General features: G+C 42.7%; 2 protein-coding genes across 2 annotated transcripts in view; both read left to right on the top strand.

Moving 5' to 3' along the window:
- The window catches only part of obi1 (ORC ubiquitin ligase 1), a gene marked incomplete at its 5' end in the record, with an annotated part of 13,597 nt that extends 10,772 nt beyond the window's left edge, over positions 1–2,825 (top strand). Inside the window, 2 exon segments of the mRNA XM_070441823.1 lie at positions 311–1,491; positions 1,542–2,825. Of these exon segments, the coding sequence (XP_070297924.1) occupies positions 311–1,491; positions 1,542–2,086 (1,726 nt within the window).
- Positions 2,826–6,974: 4,149 nt separating this feature from the next.
- pou4f1 (POU class 4 homeobox 1) lies at positions 6,975–9,573 on the top strand. Its single transcript, XM_024144216.2, is given in 5 exon segments — positions 6,975–7,364; positions 7,846–8,226; positions 8,229–8,284; positions 8,286–8,402; positions 8,404–9,573. Coding segments are annotated over 5 exon segments (1,086 nt in total). The 5' UTR covers positions 6,975–7,241; the 3' UTR covers positions 8,813–9,573.
- The last annotated feature ends 12,888 nt before the right edge of the window (positions 9,574–22,461 follow it).

A 22,461-nucleotide genomic window follows, 5' to 3' on the forward strand; every position in this document is an offset into this window, starting at 1 on the left:
TCTGTCTACGGATACAGGTTCTACGTATTTCTGACTGTTTATCAGTGGTGAGATGAACTAATCTCCATCCTGGAATCACATTGATGTGATCAACTATTTGCGYTCCCTGTTGCCTCAATGCACCGTGCCTCCCTTTTTGGTGTTCTTCGTGGTAACATTCTGTACCTCAGGACCTCTTTTGAAAATAAGTGTTTCAACTAATACGTTCCAGCGTTAGTATCTGGGGTCAAATGCACATATAGTTTTGATTTTATATGTATTGTTTTTACCCCCCCCAAATCTTTATATGCTCTCAAATTCAATTCTAACTCTCATCTTTCTGCTGTGAACCGCCCCTCAGGTTTGGCCGGTACACGGTAGCGGCGTTGGAAGCTAAGATTCATCAGTACGAACGAGATGTGGACCACCTGAAGAAAGCTCTGGAACGCAGCGACCAGTACATAGAAGAACTGGAGGCCCGGGGTGGAGGGGGAGCGGAGGGGCTCCCGAGAAACCCCAGAGAGSCACCCCAGGGCCACACCGATGCCCGTCCAGAGAGCACCTCCTCTGGGGAGGGTGAAGCCGSGACCAGGGTCCACTATCAGAGGATCGGTGGCATGACGAGGAGTCTCAGTGACATGGAGAAGGCCTCCATCTGCGCCAGTCTGGAGGGAGAATCCAAGACGTTGTCCGCCCACCACAACTACCTCCTGGCAACCTCTAACGCCATGGAGCTCAACGCCGCCGGCTCCGAGACGTTCCGGGACCACCGGAGAGGTTTCGGCGTGACGCTCGCAGGACACAAAGACTCTATAGAAACCGATAGTATTGACGCCGTCGTTCCCTCTGACCTCTTCCTGTTCTCCACTCCCTCCTCTGCCTTCCGCTCCCTCAGTCTGAAGAGTCCCAGTGTCGGTGAAGACAAGAAGCTTGGCTATAAGGCTGTGACTCATCTAAGGAGACTCAGTTTTGAGGACAGTATAACATCCAGCAGTAGCAGTAGTGCCTCCACTGTAGCAACTAAACGGTCCAGTCTCACTACGCGGTTATCCAACAGTATGTCTTCCAGTAACGTAGCCAAGTCAGGACTCTCCGTCGCCACCGAGCCGTTCTGGGCTGCAGCCTGGCAGAGCCACAAGGCTTCTGATATAACCTCTGTGACCTCCGTGACGTCGCCCAATCACAATGGAGAGGAGGAGGAGGAGCAGCAGCAGCTCGACACGTCTTCGGGGTCGGGGCACAGCGAGAGAAACCACACCGCGGGAGGAGCCACCACGTCCCAGAATCTGACAGAGGACGAGACGGACCCCATGTCCAGCGAAGCGTCCATGGACGCTGCCTACCTGGATAAGATCTCCGAGCTGGACTCTATGATGCTGGAGGGGCCAGAGAGCTGCAGCTCGGCGGGGTCACACCTGTCCTCGGGGTCACACCTGTCCCTGGCTTCCTCCCTGACTTCTGCCGACACACCGGACTTGACCCTTGACCTTAGACTGGATGTGACCCTGGTACCTGAGGTGGAGGGCTGCTCTGAACTCTTCCTGGATCCTGACTCTGAGCACCTGAGGTGGAGGGCTGCTCTGAACTCTTCCTGGATCCTGACTCTGAGCGAGGTGGACAGACCGAGGCTGGGGGTTTCGACTTGGCGTGCAGGATAAAGGGAACCTCTTCCACTCCGGTGACCGTGTCCGAGACTCAGGCAGCTTCTCTAGCGCCTGTATCCACGACGACGGGAACCGGGTCTGGATCCTGCTCTGGGAGAGACGCTGGCAGCCGGGACCACAGTCTTCTAGACTCTACGGGGCCCGCTAGAGAACAGGGACACCCTCCTGACCCCTCTCAGACTGACGAACTGTCCTTCGACCTGCTGTTTGACCCCTTAACAGAGACCCAGACAGGACCGGGAAGGGCGTCGGCCTGGCAGGCCTCAGCCAACCACCACCACCACGAGGACCATGACATCTCTCCTGGCTGCTGCTCAGCAGATAGACCTGGAGGAGACGCTGTGAGAGAGAAGAGCACGGTGACTCCTAGTCAGGCGACCAAACGGAAGTCTCACAGTCCTTTTAACGTCGGCAGTCCCTCCAAACATTCTAAGTTTATGTGATTTGTGACGGAGTTAACATGCCCCCCCCCCCCCCCCCCTGCGCCCACGTCACTGTAAACTAGCCCGGCGCCAGTCTGTTTCTGATCTCTAGCCAGCTCTTTATGGAACTGTGTGATGCGATGCCCTGGCAGAATCTGGGACCCAGGCTCTCTTCTTTACTGTGTGTCATGTTATTCTCTTATATAGTGCACTACTTTAGACCGGAGTCCTATGGGGCCCTGGTCAACAGTAGTTCATTATGTGAGGAATATAAGGGTACCATTTGGCATAATGATTGCAGTCTTGTGCTAACTAATGCTAACTGCTTCTTTCAAAACTGTTGCTAATGCTAACCGCTTCTTTCAAAACTGTTGCTAACGCTAACTGCTTCTTTCAAGCTGTTGCTAACTGCTTCATTCAAGCTGTTGCTAATGCTAACCGCTTCTTTCAAACTGTTGCTATTGCTAACTGCTTCTTTCAAGCTGTTGCTAACTGCTTCTTTCAAGCTGTTGCTAATGCTAACTGCTTATTTCAAGCTGTTGCTAATGCTAACTGCTTCATTTAAACTGTTGCTAATGCTAACTGCTTCATTCAAACTGTTGCTAATGCTAACTGCTTCATCAAACTGTTGCTAATGCTAACCGCTTCATTCAAACTGTTGCTAATGCTAACCGCTTCTTTCAAAATGTTGCTAATGCGTATGTTTATGTGTGTAATGGCATCAAATTATTCCTGAAAATAAAACTGTTATTTTCAGTAACTTTTGTGTGGCATTTGTAGACCAATTATTGCAACAAACAAAACTTAATTTGATGGTGTTATAAAAAAAATACTCACTGTTTTGAGAATGAGTGCCACCAATGTACACTTTACACACTGTTGGAACTATCCATGTATCTAGCTACACTACCGTTCAAAAGTTTGGGGTCTCTTTGAAATTTTCTTTTATTTTGTCCATTAAAAGAACATCAAATTGATCAGAAATAGTGTAGACATTGTTAATGTTGTAAATGACTATTGTAGCTGGAAACGGCAGATTTTTTTTATAGAATATCTACAGAGGCCCATTATCAGCAACCATCCCTCCTGTGTTCCAATGGTATGTTGTGTTTGCTAATCTAAGTTGATCAGTTTAAAAGGCTAATTGATCATTAGAAAACCCTTTTGCAATTATGTTAGCATGACTGAAAACTGTTGTTTCTGATTTAAAGAAGCAATAAAACTGAAATTCTTTAGACTAGTTGAGTATCTGGACATCAGCATTTGTGGGTTCGATTACTGGTTTAAAATGGCCAGAAACAACGAACTTTCTTCTGAAACTCATCAGTCTATTCTTGTTCTGAGAAATTAAGGCTATCCCATGTGAGAAATTGCCAAGAAACTGAAGATCTCGTACAACGCTGTGTACTACTCCCGTCATAGAACAGTGCAAACTGGCTCTAACCAGAATAGAAAGAGAAGTGGGAGGCCCTGGTGCACAACTGAGCAAGAGGACAAGTACATTAGAATGTCTAGTTTGAGAAACAGACGCCTCACAAGTCCTCAACTGGCAGCTACATTAAATAGTACCCGCAAAAACCAGTCTCAACGTCAACAGTGAAGAGGCGACTCCGGGATGCTGGCCCTTCTAGGCAGTTCCTCTCTCCAGTCGCCTCTTCACTGTTGACGTTGAGACTGTGTGCTCATCATATCCCACGTATCCCCTAAAACTCATCCTGTCTGTATCCCCTGAAGCTCATCCTGTCTGTCTGTATCCCCTAAAGCTCATCCTGTCTGTCTGTATCCCCTAAAGCTCATCTGTCTGTATCCCCTAAAGCTCATCCTGTCTGTATCCCCTAAAACTCATCCTTTCTGTATCCCTTAAAACTCATCCTGTCTGTCTGTATCCCCTAAAGCTCATCCTGTCTGTATCCCCTGAAACTCATCCTGTCTGTATCCCCTAAAACTCATCCTTTCTGTATCCCTTAAAACTCATCCTGTCTGTCTGTATCCCCTAAAGCTCATCCTGTCTGTCTGTATCCCTAAAGCTCATCCTGTCTGTCCCCTAAAGCTCATCCTGTCTGTCTGTATCCCCTAACGCTCTTCCTGTCTGTCTGTATCCCCTAAAGCTCATCCTGTCTGTCTGTATCCCCTGAAGCTCATCCTGTCTGTCCCTAAGTCATCCTGTCTGTCTGTATCCCCTAACGCTCTTCCTGTCTGTCTGTATCCCCTAAAGCTCATCCTGTCTCTGTATCCCCTGAAGCTCATCCTGTCTGTCTGTATCCCCTAAAGCTCATCCTGTCTGTATCCCCTGAAACTCATCCTGTCTGTATCCCCTGAAACTCATCCTGTCTGTATCCCCTGAAACTCATCCTGTCTGTCGCCTAAAGCTCATCCTGTCTGTCTGTATCCCCTAAAGCTCATCCTGTCTGTATCCTCCAAAGCTCATCCTGTCTGTATCCCCTGAAGCTCATCCTGTCTGTCTGTATCCTCCAAAGCTCATCCTGTCTGTATCCCCTGAAGCTCATCCTGCTGTCTGTATCCCCTAAAACTCATCCTGTCTGTATCCCCTGAAGCTCATCCTGTCTGTCTGTATCCCCTAAAGCTCATCCTGTCTGTATCCCCTACAGCTCATTCTGTCTGTATCCCCCGACGCTCATCCTGTCTGTCTGTATCCCCTGAAACTAACTGTAAATTCACAGTAACAGACCAGAACACATCACTCCTACAAAGACCTCCCACCCACCTGAGCCCCCTCCCGTAGCTTCCGAGTTGTGCGCCACACCCCTTTATTTATTATGCAAATCTTACGGTTTTCGTGTAGATTCCTCATTGCCTACCTCTAATCATGGCATAAATTTTATTGGGCTCAACCGTTTTTGTAAGTCGTTTGAATAAAATGAAGTGTTAATTCATTGTGGATTCATTTAATTTGGTAACGACTGTGTACAAGTGTACGGTGGGGATATTAAATCAATTTGTTTAGTGTTCATCTGGCGGGTGGTAATGATAAAGGTTGAGGGAGGGGGGTATCATGGCGTCTAGGGGTTAATATGAGCGAACGGGATAACACGTATAGGCCAGTGTACCGATTGGTATTACATCGGGAAATGAACTGCTCATACTGTGCGTCCGAAAAGCCACCCTCATCCCTATATAGTGAATGTTAGACCAGGGCACCGTGGGCACAGTATTGGCCGGAAGTAGGGAGACATTTTACATGCACACATTTCGTGTGGTCATTCATTGTTTTGGATTTAGACCTTCGATGTGCTGCGACAAAACACGTAACTTCTGAAGTTCAAAGCTGGTCATAAAAAAAATAAATAAGTGATTTGATTTCCTCTTTCGCTTGAATGCTGAGAACCATTTAGTTTGGAATAAAATCTTTGGCTAAAGATATGAATTTAGTTAATTCATATGAATTTGACGCATCAGTATTCATTTGGCTATAATTAAACTGGCTGCACTGTTCACGCACCAATAATTTGCTATTGAAATATTTAGGCGATTTCGCCCGGTGAAGTCAGAGTGCAGACAGACCCCCCCCCCCCCCCTCTCTCTTTCTCTCTCTCTGCATTTAGGAGAGTTGCAATCCCGAGGGCGACGCTCAATATTACTCCGATTCCGTGTTGTATTGTTTGATAATCACCTTGCTCTAATGACTTCCCCTTCTGCTCATATCAATTCAATATTTCAATAAACTAAGTGACTGTCGTGGTCTCCTTTCAAAACAAAATCTTGATTCAGGGCGTTTGGACAAAATACTTCAACACTTCATGAAATAATTGATGTGCGTAATGACTAGACTACAGGCCTTATGATATCATTTCCGGTCTCGCACCATTTTATTGTCATAATCACCGTTTAATTCCATTTCAACGTTGCAATGTTTTCCTTTTTAAGAAATATTTTTTAAAGGAATCAAAATAGAATGCATTGTTTTAAGGGATTACGTACGTCAGTAGGCTATGACTTAGAATAGCCTTTGTTTAATTTTTTTTTGAAATTATGTCTGTGAAGCACTAGCGGTTCTGGAGGGGGCAGGGGGGGCCAGTCCCTGTGACAACAATTTTGGACCCCCTTGTGGCCCCCCTAAATGTGGAGTATGAAATAATTTTTACATAACACATTTTTTGCTATCGTTCTTTTTTTTTTTTTTACATCCGTTATTAGACAGTGGCAACGCGTACCTCAGGTCCACAATGTCAGATGACAGATTAAGCAATTTAGGTGTATTAAGTATGGAGTCAAGGAGGGCAAAGGCTTTGAGTCTAGATGAATTTGCTGATCTTTTTGCACAAAAMCCCCCCACAAAAACCGGAGAATACAGTTGATGTGACCTGATACTGAATATGTAATGCAAATTAAAAGTATAATGGAAATGTAAATAAATTGGTGAATGATTATGGTCTTTCGCCTGCTAATGCAGTGAAGAAAACGATATGACAACAATAACGTCTAATGTAACTGGCCCCTCTAACAGTACAACTGGCCCCTCTAACAGTACAACTGGCCCCAGCTTGCCAGCTGGCGGTTCAAGACCAGTTGACATGGACAGTTGACAACCCCCCAGTTGACATGGTCTTGAACCGCCACTGCTGTGAAGCAAATTAAATCAGTTGTCTGCCAAAAAGATGACAGTGAATATTGCAACAACAAAAAAAACGGATGTGAATTCCTATGAACGAAAGTATAAATAACCAAATATCAGGCATTCAAATTGAACAAAACATCCAAGCTCGAGCTACAGGTGTTCGTACCCCGTGCGTGTCCGTCTCGTGGCTGGAGGCTGAGAGCCCTGAATAAAACGCACGCGCCGCGCCGGTCTCTTCTCCTCTCCAGTTAACCACTAACTGCTTGAAGCTGTTCGCTTGTTATCTGACAGGGCTGGCTGGCTGCAATGTTCACGCACCATGTCTCGCGAGAGAAACTGAGCTCCGCTTGACGAGATCTGAGACACTCAGGTGTAAGAGCCCCTTCTCTCATCCCTCTCGGCAGCCAGTGGGAACAGTAGACGGCAGATAAGTGCGTCGGCCTGGGAGACTGCAGGCATCTCTGACTGTGTGATCTTCGTGCTCAAGGCTGCTCCGGCTGTATTGCATCATTACCGGACCACTGTCTATGACTAGGCTACTACATCTTTCCATTGCGTCAATTTTAGCCCCTTACTCTTTAAAGAAAAGCAGTCGCAAAGATGATGTCAATGAATAGCAAACAGCCACACTTCGCCATGCATCCGAGCTTACCTGAACACAAATACACCACTCTGCATTCCAGCTCGGAAGCAATAAGGAGAGCCTGTCTGCAAGCTCCACAGGTAAATGAAACCCAAAACTTCTGCTTTTGTGTCTTCCCTTTTCCTATGCTATTTCTATGCCCGCGCTTCTGCATGTTGTAAGTGTTAATGTTACTGTAACTGCGCGAGCGCAATAATACGGAAGGAACGCTCGGAGGCACATTCTGCCAAAGCCAACTGCGGTGCGCCTTAATGTTTCTTCTTCTTCATGTATTTTCCACGGCAATCACCCGCACGCCTGTGATCTTTTTGAAAGCCACGCTGAACACAAAAGCTACCGACTTTTTATTTATTTATTTGGTATTATGACTCGGTGACAGTCTTCTAAAGGGAATATTCTTCGTGTTTTATGTGTTGTCAGAAGTCCCACAGCTGACATATCCACTTATTCATCATGTGCTCGTTCTTTCTCTCTTTTTCCCCCACTTTGCTTTGTTTCTGTTCCCTCCTCTCCCTTCTCGCTCTCTCGCCCTCCCTCTCTCCGTATCTCGTCTCATTGCAGCTGCAGAGTAACATATTCGCCAGCCTGGATGAGACTCTCCTGGCCCGCGCCGAAGCTCTGGCTGCCGTGGACATCGCGGTGTCCCAGGGCAAGACGCACCCTTTCAAGCCGGACGCCACCTACCACACCATGAACAGCGTGCCATGCTCTTCCAACACCACGGTGCCACTGGCCCACCACCACCACCATCACCACCACCACCACCACCCCAACATGGAACCCCCGGACCTCATGACACATATCAACTCCCCGTCCTTAGCTCTCATGTCCAGTCACGACGGCTCCGGGGGCGGGGGTGGAGGAGGTGGTGGCGGGCTGATCTCCACCTCTGCTCATCCTCACTCACACATGCATGGTTTGAGCCACCTCTCGCACCAGGCCGCATGAACATGAATTCCCCTCTCACCCACCACGGTCTTTTACCTGGCACCACGAGGGGGCCAGTGCGGCCCAGGACTCAATAACAACGGCCTTTCCTCTATCAATGACTCGGACACGGATCCCAGGGAGCTAGAGGCATTCGCGGAGCGCTTCAAGCAGAGGCGGATCAAGCTGGGGTGACCCAGGCGGACGTTGGCAATGCCTGGTTAATCTGAAGATACCCGGCGTGGGATCGCTAAGCCAAAGCACCATTTGTCGGTTCGAATCGTTGACTCTGTCCCATAACAACATGATAGCGCTTAAACCCATCCTTCAGGCGTGGCTCGAGGAGGCGGAGGGTGCGCAGAGAGAGAAACTCAACAAACCTGACATTTATAGCGGAGGGGAAAAGAAGCGGAAGAGAACGTCGATAGCGGCACCAGAAAAGAGGTCTTTGGAGGCTTACTTCGCCGTACAACCTCGCCCGTCGTCCGAGAAGATAGCCGCTATCGCTGAAAAGTTGGACCTGAAAAAGAACGTGGTTCGAGTATGGTTTTGCAACCAAAGACAGAAACAAAAACGGTTAAAATTCTCCGCTTGCCACTGACTAATAGGCTATTGATGCGTTTCAAAAAAAACAAAGGAAATGTTAAGACTGAATTTGGGGACCAAGGTCTTCTTTTGTCGCCAACGGTTTTAAAAAACTTGGGTGCAAAAAAAAAACAATGACCAATTAGATACTACGCACATTTTATGAAGCTTCATATATCTGTTTTAGGTTATTTTCACGTTATTGGTGAATGTGAAGTATCAAATATCCTCCAGAGGAAACTCGCGCAGTGGTTCTGAGAGGAAACTATCAACTTTTGCCTTTTAAAAAAATAAACATTGTGAGAAGAAATAAAATGTTAATTTGCTTTAGCGAGTTATTTTGATTTGAAATATTCTATAGCCATTTACGAATTACCTCATTGTTGAACTCTTTGGTTAATTTATAATAAGCTTATATACAATGATTTATTGACTGATTTATGTATTTTTATTTGTGATAACATTTGTGGGGCTGCTGTGAACTCTGTTTAATACAATAATGTAGCAAACTGAATTAAAACAAGAAACCCAATATTGCAGAAGCCTGAATGTATGATCGTCCTTTCGTTTCTGAATGTGACAGTCAAGGCTGTTCAATTATCACATTTATTTTAAATTTGCACTAACATTTAGGCAGTCATTTGTTTTGTTTATATTGGTTATTATTATGTCCAAATGGTTTTGTGTAATGTATGTATGTATACGTATATTTATATATATATATATATATAATATATGTGTGTATGTATGTGATTATATAATTGTATATATGTGTGTATGTATATATATATATATATTATTATACGTATATATTATATGTATTGTGTATGTATGTGTATATATATATATATGTGATATATATATATATATATTACAAACATCACTTTCTCACTACAACTCAGTCCTGAGTTTTCAAAGACAAAGTATTTCTATTGGCTTTCTCACAACTGAAACAACGTAAAGATTTTTTTTTAAATACATGAAGTCGCATGATTCAGACGTCAACTTGACTATTACATTCTGGGGGGGGGGGGGGGGGATAATGATCACATTGGATAAAATATCACCCTTTTCTCTTGTGTACTTTGTTTTGCAGTGCAAACATTCTTTGCATTGGATAAAAACACTACATGATGTATCTACCAGTAGATCTGTGTGGAATGTGGAAGGAAACACTGTTAATGCCTGTTTTTCCACATTTTGACACAACGTTGTTTTTTTTGTCGTCGTGTTAATTGTTCAAAAATAACTTTGTGTGTGAGTAAGATTTTACTTGTGCACTCAAGTATGTTTACAAACTGCGACGGCCACATGTGCGTGCATCACGAAATGTCCCACGTGTCCTCCTGTAGCTGACGTTTGACGAATTCCTTCCTTCCTCTGTTCTTCTGTTGTCTGCTTGTTTCCATTGGTATTCTCCTCATCCTGTAAGCCAGATCCAACAGGAAGTGTCCCGTGCAGCTATTCTTAAATAAATGAACGACAGAAAGAGAAAACACTTGTTTTCAGTCTATTTATATGATGTTGATTGGGCCGACATCTTTATTATGATCGTTCATACGTTTTTTGTTATTATTGTTATTTATTATTATTATCATGGTTATTATTATTATTGTTGTATATTATTATTACTGTTTTTATTAATTACTAATTATTTATATTACTATTAAATCAATGATAATCTATCATAGATTCAGTTAATAATTAAATATTGAGCGAATTTTTAAATTATTAATACTCTATTAATGATTAACATATCCATCATCGACGTGATTCGAACATGGTCACACTTAAGATTGTGTGAGCTAAGCCAGCAGTAGACCGATTATAATTTGCGCGTTCACATCTGCGGCGACTCGACAAGATTAAAGAATACAGACTCTCATCAACCAGTCAAGCTAGCTGTTAGCTCTAAGCCTTAGTAGAATATACTTGTGCAGTTTCTTTCATGCTTCACTTGCTTGCTGTTGAGAATGTAGGTGACTAAAGACTGAAGTGCCCGTCACTAGTCCACTGCAAGGTAGATATTCTGTACGTACACAGTTGTAAGTTACGCGATCTTGTCTTCGCTCTGCCAATTCCGAAGGTGATTCGATATGTTTATGTTATCCACCTCATCTCGTTCTCCAATCAGTCTCACAGTAGTGCCTCTGCCAATGTGAGTGGAAACTTAGTTCAGGTCTAGTCCCCAGTACGCTAAGGAAATTATTACGCACAACTACCAACTAAGTAAGATAGTAAGTTACCAGTTAAGAAGTATAGCCTGTTCAATGTCTAGAGATCAAGTAATAGATCTCCAGAAGGTCAGTAGAGTAAAGCGCAAATACTCCGCAAAAAGCTTGTGTAATAGTGTTAGATTTATGTCGATAAGAACGAGCAACTAATCTCATATATCAGTTTGTCTATAAAAGAAATACGTTTTTAATATACAATAAGTAACGAACTTTCTAGTAAGTAGTGTTAGCTCTGCGATAGTAATTTATTTAGTAAGTTTAACCACGATATGTAGTTGTTAATGATAAAGCAGTCTTTGAACATAGAGGTGCGAGCCCTGCGAAGTATATAGTTAGGCCACATTATAGATATAAAGGGAGCTCCAGCGGTCTGCATTGGATGTGTGAGGAATAGTAAGAAAGTTAAGGTCACTGTCATCTTATAGAGACTAAGATGATAGTTCTTAAGGAAGTATAAGTTACTAGTTTAAGTCTTCTCAGTCGCTAGGGTGAAAGTTAAGTAAGCGTTAATAGTGCAAGATATAATATATAAGCTATAAACATCAAGTAGTACAAGATTAGTCATAGAGAGTAGATACTACCTCATAAGCATTTACTCAGCCAAGAATAAGCTATGAATAGTCTATAAGAAAGATAAGAGTATGTTTAGCAAAGAAGTATGTAAGGATATTTAAGTTGATTCCTTCGATGCAGTAACCAAGCTTCAGTGTATGTCGTCGTAGCTGATTGAGTTGAGCAGGGGAAGTGTATGTTCCAATTATGCTAGTAATATGCACATGCAATCAAGACCGAAAGTTGAGATTTGAGTGTATAGGATAGTAGTGTACTCCAAGACAGTAAGTAATAGGTGAACGTACCATTATGTTAATTAAAGATAATGTGAAAGCGGCTCTGTAATCTAATGCTCTAGTAATAAGCTAAAGATCAACAATCCACAACTTAAGCTTGCAAGTTAACAAAGAATCAAGGTTGAAAGAACATTTTCGCAGTCAACATTAAGCTATTCATGCGTGAGTTGCAAGAAGTTGAAGAGCGACCTTGAGTAAGTGGGTAGCTAGAGTGGTTCATGGTCTATGAATGTAAGTAGTCGGATGAGAGAACAGATATCCTAAGAGCTCTCTGTGTACTCAGTCTAGGTAGTAATAGTGTAGTCTATACCTAGATGATCGCACTGTTCATGCTCCTCCATACTACATCGAATAGTAAAAAAGGGAATCCACCTGCTCACTACTAGAGTCCAATATGGTATATAAAATATCCCTATCCTAGAGACATATATGTGCGACCCAATGCCAATTAATGTCACTATTTTATCAAGTGTAAATAGAAACAGCTCGAGTTTGATCCCGACCTGCTACATCGAGGGAGCCGGATAGTGATGATTCTTCCAGGCTTGTGAGCTTAATCCGATATATGCTTCCAGCGAGTGTTGTCTGAACGAATTTTGGACAATACTTGTCCAACCCAGCCTCCGACCAATTTTATATAGTGGGTATTCCAATTTCACCCAGCCTTGTAAACCTACAACACAACCATTGGGTATCCCGATAAAGTGAGAGATCCAAGCAATCTTCCACAGTCAATCACTGCGTAATTCCCAGAGCAAAATAGATCCACCTGGTGCGTAAGTGAGGCCCCGAGCAAAGCTATACTACCTTTCTATCCTTCTACTAGCTCGGTTGTTCCCTGGCATTTCAAAACGAAACCAGCCAGACAGAATGGCCCCCCGCATATATGAGGAAGCAGCACAACTCTATCTTAAATTTGAAAACCTCCGCACCATAAGACCACTCCCTCCAAATCGCTAGGAGTTCATCCCAGATATCTAGCAACCAAAGAGTAGTAACGCCACGTACGAGTCCACTATGGAACACCTTAGGTAAGGTATGAATGAATATCGTACACTAAGTTTGATTGTAACTAAATAAAGTGTCTCAGAATATAGATAAAACTAAGCCGCTCCCTTCTCCCTCCTCCACCTGTCTCCGACCCTCTTGTTTTCCAGGTACTCGAAACTTCACAACGTGCTACACATGCCCCACATTTAGAAACTCTCATATGAACTCATGCCTTGACGCTAGTACCTTATGTAGCCCCTTGTTAATTAGCACACCGATTACGTGTAGTAAAGTCGATGTGCCTAATAACTGATGGACAACCCTTATACACCCTAGGGATCACTAAGACACTTATCTGTTCCTGAGATCCCAAGCCCGTTGGAACTACCAGGGTCGGTTTAAAAACAGTAGGTTCCCTAGAAAGGCCGTGTCCCTGGTCCACGTGTGAGCCAGCTCACGCACCATAATGGGGCGGCACTTTGTCTCAGGGAATTCTGATCCGTGATGTAGTGAGCGAACTGTCTGCATTTTCCAGGAGGATTAGATGAAATTTGTCTAGGTAGTTATAGACTGTAAAAACTGTAGTGTAGGTGTATGTGTAAAGTCTAGTTGTAGAAGAGTAACCTGGGTTTCCATAATATTATAATTCACCAAATAATATACATAATAATACCTAATGTATAACCTTGTATCTTGAGGTTGACCATACACATAGTGCCTACCCTTTGCAATGTAGAGATGTGCTCCCGCGAGCCTCGGAGTTAAGAGAGTGTCTACGCACCTTACCAATCCACACAGTGAACTACCTACTAGACACAATGAGTCTCAAGTCCTTCTTTTGACCAAGTTTACCCACACCCACATAGGAGACTATACTTGATTATCGATTTTATGATATCATGCTGTAAGCTAAATGGAATGACCTGGACTAAACGGAATATCTGTTTAAAAAGTGTGCGAGAGTCAGGTCTATTTTGATCATTTTTTATGAAGGACATTGGTGAAAATTCCAGTCAACAGCATAGTGTAATCAATAAGTTCATGTTTGAAATAACTAAATATTCGCATCCTGAAACTTGAGAAATATAATCTCAAAGCCACACAAAAAGAGTGACTATCCAGAGTTTGTGAATATAAAATCATAGAGTAAGTAATACATAACCTCAAGCTCTGAATATTACTAATCAATACAGTATATTGGATATTAGAAGAAGTAAATATACACTTAGTATAAGTCATAAATAATAAAGGTTATGATTCATACATGGATATGTGGAGCACATACCAAATCATCCAAAATCATAACATCTGTTCATTGGCAATCTAGCATCTATGCTACACACATAAACAACTATGACAAAAAAATTCATATGCAGACGAAATAAAAATAATGATTCTCGTAACTAAGTATCACTAAAATAATGATAATTATAAAATAAAATAATCCCTCTCAAAACACCCACAAGGAACCTGTGCCGTAAATCAAACATAGAAGATGAACCTAGCCAATAATACATAAAATAAAATCTAAGCAGAATTCATTAATGTCTAATATCCCAACAAGAGTATACTAAGTATTATTGGAACTACACTAACATATTATGTGCTTGCCTCGTTTCACATAGTTAAATATTTACCTATATAAACCTAAATGTATTGAGAAGATAAAGAATCGATACTCAAATTGCCACGTGTGACGAATCAACACAAACCAAAGTCAACAGTACATCTAATATGAGCACGTAGTATCAGTGAATTATCATTCAGAAGACTGCTTAAAATGGTATGACCTGGTCCCTGTGAAACCCCTTAACCATAATAACCATAACGTCAGTTCAAGAACCCGCTATCGAATTTTTCGCGTACTAATTTAAATAAATTGATCCAAAATAAATTTAATATAACCACCACACTAAATTAAATCATACATTTAACTACATGGTTCTGTAATGTTGAGTCATTATGACGCCCGTTTCTAAATCCATATGTTCCATGCCACTTAAATGTGAATGACACTAAATCCCTCATATACATTTACGATGCAAAGTTCTATATCCACCTTAATTAAATGTTATCAACTCTATAACGACTATATACATATAAGACAATAACCTAATGAGTAACTACAGTATTATGTCTAAGTAACAGAGCAGCGTCCCCAATATATAACGTACACCTAAATTCAACAGGCACCATAAATAAACTCCAATCTAGCAATAATGAGTACCAATCCCCGTTTAATGTATTCCGTACCCACCATTCCGAGACGACCATTTATACATGAAAATCTCAGAATTCCTCGCCAGACCGTAGAGACACGATAATGAGCCGACTATAATTATTTCCCCACACTCAAAATACTTTACAGAGAGTTATCAATAACACATATTTGATATGAATCCAGAGATCCCGCACCTCCGTCTGCCAGAGGGGGCAGTGTCGAAGTAATAATGTCCTCAAAGAACGCCTGCTTGCAGTTTAGATTGCACCCGGGCGGACTACCAGTCGTACTGACATCCAAAAAAAAGCCCGAAAAAGAAATAAAAGACCACAATTTAAAAACTGATCGCCTGTGTTATTCCACCGACTTGACCAAGACTTACCCTTCCTTCTCCTCGATAAGTGTGTTCAACCACAATGTATACAAGTTGAGCAAGCAAAGAATGAGAGCTGTCAGCCGTCAACTATCCCATTAGCTGCGTCTCTAGTACATCAACACCCGGAGATTATAATCATCCCAATGCAAAGTGATGCTAAGTAAATTAATGGTCCCTATTGCTTAGATATAAAATGCCGGATCTTCCGTACAAGTTAGTTTGGGTTCTCCCCGGCGAATGCCCGCCCCCAACCAAGACTATAGAGTGGTGCAGTTGGGTGCGAGTCTGGGAGCAAGTGTCTGCCAAGATTGAAAAGACACGATCCTTGACCGTGCCAAGACCTAGCTGAATAAACCCGCCCGTTTAATTTACTATCATTGTTGTCCATGTGTGAGGGATTACCCAAGGATGACAGAAAGGAAGAACCACCTATGAATGCTTAGGTTGAAATGACATGTACATCTAATAATATGTGTGGTTAGCCCATAACCTCGCCCGAAAACCGAACTAGGTGTAGCAGGTCAACTAATTCCTTGAATATATAAGACAGGTCAAGCGCGATCCGTACTATGTAAGGTTCATATTTTGAGAGTGACAATTGTTTTCCGAGCGTAATCTCAAATGTGTTTAAAACAACACCAAAGTAAAATGCAAGGAATGAGAAATGACCAATCTAAAGAGTACGTACACGAACTGTGGCTAGGCTAGGCTCCAGGGTCATCTATCTATTATGCCTGTCAATATAATCGGGCACCACTCTATGAACCCAAGTATAGATGACGGAAGCTTGAATAAGACGATGGACAGCGAGCACTGGAGGTACCGACCACACCGCAGTATCTATGAGCTAAGTCACCCAGAGACAAAATAACAACTTACTCATAGGATCGACACAGGAGAAACAAACAGCAGAGAAATCACCACCCCGAGCTCTTGTTGTGAGGCGTATGAATTACATCTTGTAATAAAACGATAAAGTGAGTGGAGGTGTTGATAGACAGTAGATTTTATTGCATTTTAAAAAAAAAGAAAGTTTGAAAACTTATATTACAACACTGGATAAGGGGCTTAAAGGCAAACGATATCGATTATGTCAGCAAAAGAATAATTACAGTGGAGTACGATTTGCTTCTTTTAGTAAGCCTTAGTCATTTGAACCCCTAGTGAGTTTGTAACCCCTATCAATGTTGAGTACTATCTACTCTCTCTCCCAGTCTTATGGGCCGCCGTACTCTGTTGACGGAATGAATATGTCCCTCGGGTCTTTTGCTTAGCGCTGACGGGACCGAAGTCGAGGATATTATCCCAAAAGGCGGATAGAGATGGCCTGAGAATGTGGGTCCATATATACTCCACCTTCTATGACCAAACACTATTTAGTTTGGAATCCTTGTAAGAGTATAAACATAAAAACAAGAATACACCCATAGACCCCAAGCGCAGGTCGAACCTTCAGGAGACGCTCACCGTGCCTATTTCGTTGTAGTACTTCCTGTTTCACTATCTAGAAGCGCTGTGCTCGCTAGGCGCTCGAGCATCGAGCACAAGACACCCGCCGTCACGCAACTGCAATAATTCAGCCTGGGAACAGCTCCCTTGCAGATGGAAGTAGTAATGCATTATTGAAAAGGCTATATGCATACACCGGGAGGGAGGGGGGGGGTCTGTCTTTTTGTGTTGTTGCTCTGCTCTCTCCTCAGACCGACCGACCGGCCAGGCAGGGGCTCGAGATGAAGTCCCGGTGTCTGACGGCACTTAAGCTCCTAATATGTTAATGGCCGTAGGGGATGCCGGAAGGTACTGGCCCGTTGCTACCGGACTCAGCTGCGGCAGCACCATATGTCAACCAGGTTGGTCACGTGTATATCTATTAATCAAGAAGATGTTTCATATTAAACAACAACAACTGATTAAACAATATCCGTTCCAGTTAAACCAATAATAACTAGTATAACACCAGTAATGGCGACACAAATGCCAAATAAAAAAATCAGACATGCTTATAGGATTTAAAGGTCATTTTTTTCCGCCATTTGTTTTCCCTCCTTTGTTTTATGACGGGTCGCATTGTACTAAAATTGGTAGGAATCACACGTATATTATTTTCTATGATCGACATAACCAAATATTGCTTTGTGACCGTTAAAAGTCTGTCTGTCGACGTGTTGAGTGGGTTTAGAGAACTCAACCCCCGTCGTTGGCAGTCACGGTGTGATTATGATGCACGTGAAGACAGGAGCGAGAAGGTCTAGGCTCGCTCTACCTCTACTTGCACCGGGGAGAAACCTTAGAGAAATGCTTCCTAGTGGCTGGTTTGACCTTGCGTTAATAAGACAAAATACACGACAGAAAAGGGAAGAAAAAAAAAGAACAAGGAAGGAAACAGAATAATAATATCCGACATCTGCTGGAGAAATATAAGAAGAAGATAGATAAAGCCGTCTCATACTAACTCAGAATAAAATAATTATTATCATATTATCACTGTCGATATAGCCTACAAAATGATTTATTTATTTCAATAGTTATTGTGTTATAATTTGAGTAATCTGTACATCACAACAAAAAGTCTATATGGAACCATAATTGTGTACTAATGCATGTTTTTCACACTCCCCCCCTTCCTCCCCTCTCGTCAAACACAAAATCACCCTAATATCCTCCCCCCCTCTCCCCTATAATGTGTCTTGAGTTACCATAGATCTCATAAATTAACTCCTTTAGGCTATACTATCGCGAGAGTAATTAATCTAGCCCGTGGATGTAAATAAAGTGAAATTGGATTCCTGACAGACGAGATGAGGAGGAGGCCCCTCTGACACCACGTGACAATCCGAAATAATGATTCCACCGCCGCCACAGCCCTTTATATATGGAAACGCCGCGRCGGGCACTTTAGATTTACGAGCTCYTGACTTTGTACAATAGCTGAGAGGGAACTGTGAGCGATGGGGAGTGGGAACAACGCAGAYCGTTATAGCTGCGSTTTACGATCCCAAGTTAAGACGGATTAGATCACGGTAATTATAGTGCTCTCGCTACTAAACTAAAAATGAAAATAAATATACAAAAACAGGATCCAGACTCCAGAACAATTTGGAAATGTAGGCAACTATTGAACACGACTTTTCACATCTAGTTTGARGAGATAAGTAACGGCGTGTTTCCTCTTGAATATAAAGGCCTTTTATATATAGGCTATTTAAGATCATAAAAAAAAAGGCCTTTGAAAAGTTGCCTATATGCCTATAAAGGCATAAATACATGAAATACATTTACCTCCAATGGGCCAAAATTAATATGATTAGTATTACGATTAGTTTATTATTGTTATTATTATTATTATTCTACTTTGTGTTGTCTGTTATTTTTTTTTGTATTTACAGCAGCAGAATGAAGTGAATCACCCCCATCAACGTCTCTATATTGGTTCTAACAATGACCATGAAGGATGGCCTCCAGGACGGAGATGTCAAGCGGGGGGTTGAGGAGTATGTCCCCTAGATCTGTATTCATTTCCCGCTTGTATTTGCCCCGGTAATCCACCACCGTCCAGGGCTCCTATGGACGRGGTGACGTTGTTGACACAGCGGCACATTTCAATCACCCGGGGGTTCACAGTCAGACGAACAATTTATTTGTCTAATAAATCCGTCATTTAGGAAGAAAAATATTTGATCTGGAGGCTCTGACCTCTCCCCGTTTTACTGCGAGCCGAAGCCGGGGAAGGATAGGATGACAGAAGGTTCTGTATAGTATATAGCCCTCGATGACACCAGCTGAGGAACCATGAATATGAAACCGTAGACCAGCTAGACGTGTGAATCTCAATAAATGACGGAGATATAGGCTAGGGCTACACACCATCTCTTAGAGAAAACGAAGAGAAAAAATCCAGGTCTCGCACGCGTGCACACACACACGCACGCACGCACGCACGCACGCACACACACGCAACACACACACACACCACACACACACACACACACACCACACAACACACACACACAACACACCACACACACACACACACACACACACACAACACACACTCCAAACAGAATCAGCTGGATTCGATTCCATTTGCCACGAAATGTCATTCAGATTGACACACTCCACACGCTACAACAGTGTCGCCTTCCTTCCAACCTTCCCTTTGTCCACTGTCACATAAACATATTCAATTACCGTTGAATAAACATAACATAGAATTCAGGTTAAAACGACACCGATTGTATTTCCGATTGCTTTTTTTGACAGTCTATTTCGTGGTTGCAATACTGGCCTATTACTGGAAATCATTTTTCTCTTTTCGTTTTTCGTTTTACTAAATCCACCGGATTAGAATCTATGACTTCAACGATTAGAATCTAGACCCCAACGAATTAGAATCTAGACCCAACGAATTAGAACTCTAGCCTCAACCGGATTAGAATCTAGACTCCAACAGATTAGAATCGAGAGCCTCAACGGATTAGAATTAGACACCAACGGATTAGAATCTAGACTCCAACGAATTAGAATCTAGACACAACGAGATTAGAATCTAGACCCCAAAGAATTAGAATCTAAGACCTCAACGGATTAGAATCTAAGACTCCAACGGATTAGAATCTAGACCCCACGATTAGAATCTAGACCCTCAACGGATTAGAATCTAGACACCAACGGATTAGAATCTAGACCCTCAACGGATTTAGAATCTAGACCCTCAACGGATTAGAATCTAGACCCCCAACGGATTAGAATCTAGACCCCAACGGATTAGAATCTAACCCTCACGGATTAAAATCTAGCCAACGATTAAATCTAGACTCCAACGGATTAGAATCTAGACCCCAACGGATTAGAATCTAGACCCTCAACGGTTAAGAATTAACGCTCACGGATTAGATCTAGACCCTCAACGGATTAGAATCTAGACCCTCATCGGATTAGAATCTAGACACCACGGATTAGAATCTAGACACCAACGGATTAGAATCTAGACCTCAATGGATTAGAATCTAGACTCCAACGGATAGAATCTAGACTCAACGGATTAGAAATCTAGACACCAACGGATTAGAATCTAGACACCAACGAATTAGAATCTAGACTCCAACAGATTAGAATCTAGACCCAACGGATTAGAATCTAGACCTCAAACGGATTAGAATCTAGACACCAACAGATTAGAATCTAGACCCTCAATTGATTAGAACTAGACCCCCATACGGATTAGAATCTAGACCCTCATCGATTAAGACTTAGACCTATCGGATTAGAATCAGACCTCATCGGATTAGAATCTAGACACCAACGGATTAGATCTAGACCCCCAACGGATTAAGAATCTAGACCCAACGGATTAGAAATCTAGACCCAACGGATTAGAATCTAGACTCCAACGGATTAGAATCTAGACTCCAACGGATTAGAATCTAGACTCCAAACGGATTGAATCTAGACTCCAACGGATTAGAATCTAGACACCAACGGATTAGAATCTAGACACCAACGGATTAGAATCTAGACCCTCATCGGATTAGAATCTAGACCCAACGGATTAGAATCTAGACACCAAACGGATAGAATCTAGACACCAACGGATTAGAATCTAGACCCTCAACGGATTAGAATCTAGACCCCAACGGATTAGAATCTAGATCCCAATGGATTATTTTATTTTTTATTTACCTTTAATTTAACTAGACAAGTCAGTTAAGAACAAATTCTTATTTTCAATGACGGCTTAGAACAGTGGGTTAACTGCCTTGTTCAGGGGCAGAAACGACAGATTTGTACCATGTCAGCACAGGATTTGAACTTGCAACCTTTTGGTTACTAGTCCAACGCTCTAACCACAAGACCCCATCTAGACCCCAACGGATTAGAATCTAGGGTCGTGGTAAGGCATTCTCTTTGTAGATTCTATATGCCTGTCTAGCGGCAGCCGGTAGATATGTCATTGGTTTCCCGGGCCACTCTTTAGCGGTATGATGGCTCGAGGCGCTTCTCTTATTGACCCGGGTATTGAACACATGTGCTCGTCATCAATACCCCCCACGTGCAGCCTTCTGGCGGTGACGTGCCTGTTCTCTGCTTTCAACTGCTCTCTATCACATGTGGGACTAATCTAAGAGGCTTGTTGGAGAAATGTTCTACATGGAAAAAATGAATGGCATTTTGAGGCAACGCACATGTCTTTTTTTGTGTGTTGTTGATTTTAGTACTTCTGCCATTTTCTCTGCTAATAATGGGATTCTGTGCTTTATATGCCACTGTCCATGGGTGCTGAAATATACCAGGGTTACTTTACTGTATGTGACTCAGGTTCACATGTCATGGTGCTGAAATAACCAGGGTTACTTCTGTATGTGACTTCAGGTTCACTGTCCATGGTGCTGAATATACCAGGGTTACTTTACTGTATGTGACTTCAGGTTCACTGTCCATGGTGCTGAAATATACAGGGTTTACTTTACTGTATGTGACTTCAGGTTCACTGTCCATGGTGCTGAAATATACCAGGGTTTACTTTACTGTATGTGCCTCAGTTCACTGTCCATGGTGCTGAAATATACCAGGGTTTACTTTACTGTATGTGACTTCAGGTTCACTGTCCATGGTGCTGAATATACCAGGGTTACTTTCTGTATGTGACTTCAGGTTCACTGTCCATGGTGCTGAAATATACCAGGGTTTACTTTACTGTATGTGACTTCAGGTTCACTGTCCATGGTGCTGAAATATACCAGGGTTTACTTTACAGTATGTGACGTTCAGGTTCATCTGTCCATGGTGCTGATATATACGCAGGGTTACTTTACTGTATGTGACTTCAGGTTCACTGTCTATGGTGCTGAAATATACCAGGGTTTACTTTACTGTATGTGACTTCAGGTTCACTGTCCATGGTGCTTGAAATATACCAGGGTTACTTTACTGTATGTGACTCCAGGTTCACGTCCATGGTGCTGAACGGTACAGGGTTCTTTACTGTAGTGTGACTTA

Source organism: Salvelinus sp. IW2-2015, unplaced genomic scaffold (genome assembly GCF_002910315.2).
Source record: "Salvelinus sp. IW2-2015 unplaced genomic scaffold, ASM291031v2 Un_scaffold4905, whole genome shotgun sequence".
Lineage (NCBI taxonomy): Eukaryota > Metazoa > Chordata > Actinopteri > Salmoniformes > Salmonidae > Salvelinus > Salvelinus sp. IW2-2015.